At 38.2% G+C, this 8,077-nt stretch overlaps 1 protein-coding gene across 1 annotated transcript; it reads left to right on the plus strand.

Moving 5' to 3' along the window:
• Nucleotides 1–6,329: 6,329 nt before the first annotated feature.
• On the plus strand, nt 6,330–7,557 carry LOC104847594 (kita-kyushu lung cancer antigen 1 homolog). Its single transcript, XM_010603078.1, has 2 exons — nt 6,330–6,527; nt 7,242–7,557. The coding sequence occupies exons 1-2, from the start codon at nt 6,447–6,449 to the stop codon at nt 7,542–7,544; spliced, it is 384 nt and encodes a 127-aa protein (XP_010601380.1). The 5' UTR covers nt 6,330–6,446; the 3' UTR covers nt 7,545–7,557.
• The last annotated feature ends 520 nt before the right edge of the window (nt 7,558–8,077 follow it).

Here is an 8,077-nt window from a genome sequence, read left to right on the forward strand (position 1 = left end):
GCTGCACATCATGGTAGGAGCATATGGCAGCGGAGGCTGCTTACCTCATGAAAAAGAGAGAAGGACAAAGGGGCCAGGGTCGCACAATGTTCTTCGAGGGCATGCTCCCAATGACTGAATTTTCTCACACTGGGCCCCACCTCCTAAAATGTCCACCACATCCCAGCAGTGCCACATTCTGTCTATCAAGCCAACATGGACATTAGGGGACATTCTATGTTCACACTATAGCGCCTGCCTCATCAGATTTTGTAAAGGCTAAATGAGGGAATACTTATAAAACAAAACAACATGTAACACCTAGGGTAATGTTGTGGTTTGGGTCTAGATGTCCCTCCAAAGCTTCATGAGGTTGTAGGTGGATTATTCAGAGGTGGTTGAATCTAGAGTGTGTGATGCTGGGATTAAGGGTGAATGGTTACTAAACCCAAAGTGGTACACTGATTGGTTTGGCAATGCCCTAATCCCAGTAGTCTGGATAAGACAAAAGGAGCCGAAAGATGTTTGTTAAGATTCCCTTGTTGCTTTTGCTACCATGTGAACACCATGAACTGTTTCTCCTCTGTGATGCTCCTCTCCAGTATGCCACCCTGCCTTGGAGCCAGTGATTATAGAGTGAAACCTCTACAAACTCTGAGTTAAATAAACCTTTCCCCCTTTAACTTAAGGTTTTGGGTATTTTGTCTTGGCAATGAGAAAAGTAACTAACACAGGTAGGTTTAAAAAGATAAATGTTTTTCTTATTATTGTTATTCATTTTAATAAACCTAGATTAGGCACTATCTCAGCCAGAAAAATCTTTCTTGTCACTCAGCCTCATGCTAGATTCATTCTTTCTCCTACACACCCTCTATACCTGGTACATGCTTCTAAGTACTAGCTCTGTCACCCATTAGCTCTGTGATTATAAGGAAGTTACTTAACTTCTCCGAAATAAATTTTCCTCATTTGTAAAATAAAGATGATAAAGACAGTCATTGGCATCTTTCAGAGTTATTGCTGATACTTAAATGTCAATATATGAAGAGGCTTTTAATGTAGGACTCAGTTCTAAGTAGAAACAGTAAATAATTTCTAATGGTTCTTTGAAGTACATGTGGTTATGAGAAATAAGAAAATTGTTTATTTTCAAGGTAAACTGATGATGCTCTTACCTCAGGGTGTAGTTGGAAGGAGTAGATGGCTTTACATATTGACTCCTGCTTGAAACACTATTATTGTATTCCTTGGCTTGATTTCCACCCACCCTTGTGTTGTGTACTATGTTCTCTTATTGTGCCCAATGCCTGTTGCATACTTTCCCAACATGAGCCGCAATATTGCAAACTGTCTGTTTCTTCTACATGAAATACACCTCCCCACACCCTTCCTTCTTTGGCTAATGCCTGTTCATTCTTCAAGATTCAGCTTTTAATGTCACCTGTTCCAGAAGGATTTCTCTGAGCTTCCAAAGTGAGCTGGGTCCCCCACCCTATACTCATTCTCTCACAGGGCTTATAATATTGTCATACAATTTTCTGTTCATGCATCAGTTTCATAAGCAGGCTGTGCATTTCTTAAGTGTCAAGTCTGGCTTTATCACTGGACCCCTTAGTCCTAGCTCGGTGTTTGCAACTGTCTGAACCCAAAGAACTTTTTTTTTTTGGTACCGGGGATCAAACTCGGGTCCTTGCACTTGTGAGGCAGGCGGCGGAAACACTGAGCTAAATCCCCAGCCCCGCAAAGAGTATTTGAACTGAACTGAGTTTCAGCTTTACTCAAACAGGATCAAAGTTATTGTTAAAATGCCAACAAATTGCTAAAAGAAAATTGCCTGTCCTGAAATGACAGCATAGCAAACATCTGGGCAAGATTTTGCTGGCAAGAAAGATGGTCAATTTGACCAATGAGCATGAAAAAAAAAAAAAAAAAAAAAAAAAAAAAAAAGGAAAGAAAAAGAACTGGCTTTTCAAACTATTAGAAGCTTGGCGAACACTGCCATCTAGTGATAGAATTCAGAGATGCTGGAGAATGAACTGCAGTTCTTGGAGTCCAAGAAAAATCACTGAGATTGCATTTACACAGGGAAAGATGAGTGAACAATTTCTCTAAATGAGGCAGGTATGTGATGTGCATTTCTAACCAACGGATCTTGTTAAGTGATGCTAGTAAATGCTTGGGTGTGTCTCACTTGTTGATCACTTAATTTTATTAATGTAGCTACATGCTGATGGTGATGCGGGGCTGTACCAGGATACATTGAGTTCCTGTCTTGCAAATGACTTCTGTTCCAGGAGAGTGTTCATAAATCATATTCATTCATAAGTCCAACAAAGTGAGTCTTATACACATTTAATATAAATATACAATGTAAAACATTAAAAAAACCCAAAACAAATGCAAGGTCCGTTCATATCTGTGAAAGTTCACAACTCGAATGTTTGTATATTGGAGACTTACTGTAGTCCAGACGAAACCTGTTTCTATTATCACATTAAACATCCTATTGTTATTTTTTCAAATGGAAGGTGTGGTTAGAACAGATCTACTTTCAAGTATAACAGAATGCAAGAAATAAGACAATGAAATTTAACTCAATGTGTGTGTGTGTGTGTGCATGTTAAAAAAATCCAATTGCATGCCTGAATGTTTTGCAGTGATCTTAGGTTGATCTATAATTTCTAGTGGAGCCCCTAAAGAGTTTTGGAGTACTATCATCCTAGAATCAATCTAAGCCTATTCTAATACCAGTAAGAAGCATTAGGTTTTGGATTGCTATTCTATCACTAAGTGTGTGATCTTTAAAAATTACTTAACTTCTCTTTGCTTCTTCATCTTTAAAAGTGAAAATAATATTGATATCATTCAGGTTTTGTAAATATTAAGTGAGATACACATATAAAGCACTCAAAACAGCACAGCACACTTTAGTAAACATTCATATTTTTAAAAATGCTGGTTTACACTTCCTTTACTATATTAAAATAAAACAAGAAAACTCCTAGACAATACATCTACTACATACAGAATTTTATGTATTGTACAAGTGTATATTTATGCAAATATATGAGGGGCCAATTCTAGTTTAAGGTAGAAATAAAAGGCAATTATTTGAATATATTCTGAACTTTCAAACATCCAGGCCACTCCATACTAAAAGGCTTGAGGATACAGGCAGAAACTTGCACCGGTGTATAGAAACACCATGAACACAAATGTAACAAATGCAGAAGGGCATCGCATTACTGACTCAATTACTCTGAGTGTTGTTGTTGACAATGTAAACATTAGAAAGATTAAACAACTATTCAGAGAGTTCTGAACAAAATGTAGCACACATTTCCCTCCATCTGTACAATACTTTTATTACTGGATATTATATCATATTCCAAAGCAGTGAAAATAATATTGAGCATTTATGTGTAAAGCTTTTTTATTCCAGGTAAAATTATTATGAGACTTTTTTAAACTACACTAATAATGCGTACAGGCATGACGTCATAAAGTGGACAGAATATAGGGCATTCTTCACTGTGTGGGACTGTCCAGCATGGTGGAGGTATTCAGCACTGTTGTCCACTAAGTGCTTCCTCTATTTTGTGGAGTCAGTTATTGCTTATACACACTCACATGCACAGAGAAACACTGAATTAGACAGTTACAGACCAAAGTTTAGGAAAGGGAAACTGAGTTATGCCCCTGACATTCATTTCAGGGCTAATCTGAAAAAGGATATAAGGTCAGAGACTGAACAATAGGCAGGCTATGGAGAAGGGCTTTAAATCTTAAACTCCTTATGTCTTGAGTCTGGTGAGGCATTAAGGGAATGAAGGGAGAGAAGTAGGGGATAGAAGTGAAAGCAGTATCCACATATTGAAGATTGGAGAAACAGTAGGAGTCATAGCCAAGTAGATGGCTAGCATCAGGACCCAAGGCAAAATTAAGACTGGAAAGGCAGAAAACCAGGAACCAAGGAGGCAGACAACAGCTAGGATTGAAATAGAATACAGAGCATGAAGGTTGTTTGAACACAGACAAAGTCTTCCAACAAGCTGATGGCTTGGATTAACTTGGACCACCCTAACCTGGATTCAAACCTTGACTCTGCTATTGCTTTTGGGATTTTGGGAAAGTTCCTTTGTGTCTCAGAGCCTCACATTCCTCTCCCGTGTAAAGAGAGAATACTGATAATACCTCCCTCCTCCCTCCAATGGCTGTTTTGTGATTGACTACTAAATGTGAAGTGCTGACACACAGTACATGAGCCGTGGACACTATTGGTGATGATTACTGCCTTCCCTGCCACATGGCTCTTCCTGCTGCTCCTGTACTTCAGGGACTGGCATCACTGCCCATATGCTCAGTGACACAAACTAGAAGCCTAGAAATCATATTTGACCTCTCCTTCCTCTTATGTCACAATCGTGCCAATGTTTCCTTTGGATTTCTCTTGTTTCTATTATTTGTCCTCCATCCCCACTCCCAGTGCTTTTGACTTGGCTCTTCACTGTCTCTACCCTGTATTTATATTCTCTTTTTGTAGGTTGGCTGCATATGAGGGGAAGAGCACTTCTCCTAGGACCCTGCTTATTTGAAGCCTTGGTGGCTTGGGGCCAAAAGGCAGACCATGTGAACAGAGCACACAGAAGTAAATGAAATTCAAAGGATGCAAAAAGAGCTAGAAGTTAAAAAGGTTTTATCAGAGGCATCACATGACAAATAGGATATACCATAGTGATTAAGCCCATGGATGATCAAACCAGTTATCTTAGGTCTGAGTTCTAACTGCCAGCTACCAGCTGTTTGATCAAGGGCAAGTTACTTTACCTCCCTATGCCAGTTAATTTTGCTTGCTAGCTTGACTCGAGTAAGACTCCTAGACATGAGATTGGATTATGAGTTGATCTATTGAAGAGTTTACAGCTGAATAGATTATTAGAAGCTGGAGCTTAGTTGGAGGAAATGGGTCAAGGAGGTATGAATTTAGATTGTATATCTAGCTCCTGGCCGCTTCCTCTCTGATTCATTTTTCTATTTCCAGCTACCATGCTCCACCATGCCCTTCTGCCATAATGGTCTTGCCTTGAGCCTAGCCACTCATGGACTGAAACCTCTGAAACTGTGAGCCAAAATAACCCTCGCCTCCTCTGAGGTGTGTGTATATTATCCCAGCAACAGGAAAACTGACCAATACACTATATGAAACGAGAGTTGTTCCTCAAGCAGAGTTATAGGTTATTGTTTGACATTCACTTTGAGGTTGCCCTGGTCATTCACTTTAGTTCCGCATTTTTAGTTTAATGTCATCTTTCACATTTAAATAAATTTCATGAACATTCCTGTCTAGTACAGTGATTATTGTGTTACCTTCCACTAATAGACTTTAATTCCTTTGCTGAAAAATATTAAACACTTGATACATACAAATCAGAGTGGAGGAGGAGGTTTTGGGGATGTAAATGTGGATGAAGAAATAGGACAGTTTATCTCAGAGCTCAAATTCCATCACTTAAGCCCTGCTTTTGCTACTGACTTCAGATGAGTTTAACACCTGAATCTGGTTTTATGTCTGCAAAAATAGATCCAGTATTAAGCATACCTATAGTTCAAATTTGTTGTGAGAATTATATGAGAATATGTCTTTGAAATCATTTTTTCAACTTCAAGACAACAAATATATATAATTATTCCAATGTGATTAAGGTTGGAATAAATCCTAAAATAGTAACAGGAATGTGAAGAATGACTGACACTTACAATTAGTCGGTGACTACTCTTTACAGTACATGTCTATCTTGTTTTAGAAATGGATAATGGAGTGGCGGCAGCAAAGGCAGCCATACTTTTAAAAGAAAAAAGGTGGTGAGAGCATTTTTTTATTTTTTAGATTATTTGCAAGTTTAAAAAATTTTATTAGTACATGTTTGCAGGATCTGAAGTTTGCATTTTCCTTGGGAAGTAAGTGCATATACAAAACAGCTTGTTTCTTTTTTATCTCCCTTCCTCTTCCCATCCGCCTCCCTCTCACAGTCTCTAATCCCCTTTTTATTTTCGTACTTATTGCTATTGTTTTGCTCTCAATCTCTCAGGCTGGTTAAAATGTGTACTTCTACTATATTTCAGCTTCTTGGAAATCTTAAGTTCCTTCAGTGTCCTAACTCTCAAAAGATTTGACACATTAACCAGGTGCGCAGTTTCTAAGTGCAGCCTGGCCTCCTGGGAGCCAGGTTCTACATCACTGATTGTGTCATAGTGCCCCTATGTGAGAACACAATTATGAGGTCTGACGCTGTCTCCGCTATATAAAGCCCGGCTCCTCAGCGCAAACCCAGTTGCACCAAGAATTGAGGGACACCCAACATACGGGCCGGCGCCTTTCCCACTCTGAGCGGCTAAGCGACACCTACTTCCTAAATACAAGCCCAGAACCTCTGTTCTAAGAAAATAGACAAGACTGAAGAGGAACCATGAGCATCCTTTTGTTCCTGTTGAGTGGAGCAGTGTTTGCCTTCGTATGTTTCTTCTGGAAAAACCGATTTCATATAAAGGTAACAGAGATTGGAATTACACGAAACTGTCTGAATACTTGGATTGGGGAGTGAGTTTGTACGATGATAGAAAGATAGTGAAGTAAAAATATGACCTTAGGGGCCGGGGATTTATATCAGTGATGCCGCCGCCTGCCTTAGTGGCAAGTTTGATCCCCGGTACAAAAAAAAATATATATATATATATATATATATGAATGAACTCATTTTTTTCTGTAGAAAGAGCTCTAGACTTTAACTACTTTCCTCCTCATTTTGTCCATTAAGTCCTCATTTTGACCATAGATTCCATTGACAGTGGTCTGTTGTAAAATAGTCCCAAGTCACTAAGTTATATGGATTGATTTTCATTCAACTGGAGAAAAAGGTGAAGCCAAAAGCTCACCTTTCCCACCATCACATCCTATTCTGAGAATCTGCTCTCACCTTCTTTCATTTCTATTTTGCCCACATGTCTGTTTGGTTCTCTTGTCATCATTGAGAGAGCTTTCTGTATATTCACAAATATTTCAAGTCCAAATGTGAGTTTCATGGTATTTTTTATAGTTGGAAGTGAAATTCTTTTAGATAAGGGTCAGAGACAGAGTCCATCTATAGATGTACTAAACTGCACAAGAACATAAATCATATCAATTTTTGTAAACAAGTTGTTATTTGCTAGTATTTGGAAATTGTTAAACTAAACAAATTACATGTGTGTAATTTTCTTTACAGAGAAACACTGGTGAAATGTCATCAAATTCGACTGCTCTTGCATTAGTAAAAAGAACTACTATTAGCTCGTCTAGCAGCAGTACAGATAGTCCTTCAGTCTACAACCTTTCTCAGGATATCTTAAACCGTTTTCCACAATCGATGGCCTTACGCAAGCGAATATTGGTAAACCTCAGGGTCATGCAACACCACCTGACTGAATTGGAGCAACTTTTAATCCTCAAGGGCTTAAATGGTGAATTGGTTAACCCGAAATCCACTAAAACTGTCGCAAGGGACAATGAAAGTACAGGCAATCAATAAACACACTTTGAGTGGAACCAACTGACTATGTTTATTGCAAATAAATTATTACTGAAAAGAGAGGGGGGATGACAAATCAGACACCAAATCCAGACAGGTATAGATTTGCATACTCACATTTTATCTAAAAAACTGATTAGATGTCACTGCTAGTATAAATTTTACTGAAAAAGGAACAGAAGCACAAAATAGAAAACAAAACTTAGTAAAGAACAGTGAAAGGAATGTAGTTAGGGTGTACTGATTATAGTTTCACTCAAAGGTAAAAATCTTTATCTATTGGTTTATCTTTGTTTATAGTGTAATACTGCAATTGTATCCATGTCTGCATCAAAGTAAGTGGGGTTTCTACTATGCAGAATACTGCTTCTGTTGAAAGCACTATTGAATCTGTGTAATTATTTTTAATTTTCCAATAAGTTTATTGGTCCATTTTAGGTATAGAGCTATCACTGTGAAGCCTACAATATTCCAAGCACTCCATTAAGATTTGTGTTTTTGTCATTTGTGAAGATAGTGACACAAACACAACT

Source organism: Fukomys damarensis, unplaced genomic scaffold (assembly GCF_012274545.1).
Source record: "Fukomys damarensis isolate Sample0158 unplaced genomic scaffold, DMR_v1.0_HiC HiC_scaffold_39, whole genome shotgun sequence".
NCBI classification, from domain to species: Eukaryota; Metazoa; Chordata; class Mammalia; order Rodentia; family Bathyergidae; genus Fukomys; species Fukomys damarensis.

Coding starts and splice junctions, on each gene's coding strand:
- LOC104847594 (XM_010603078.1), top strand. CDS start 6,447: ATGAGCATCCTTTTGTTCCTGTTGAGTGGAGCAGTGTTTGCCTTCGTA. Junction 6,528..7,241: donor AAAACCGATTTCATATAAAG/GTAACAGAGATT, acceptor TTTTCTTTACAG/AGAAACACTGGTGAAATGTC.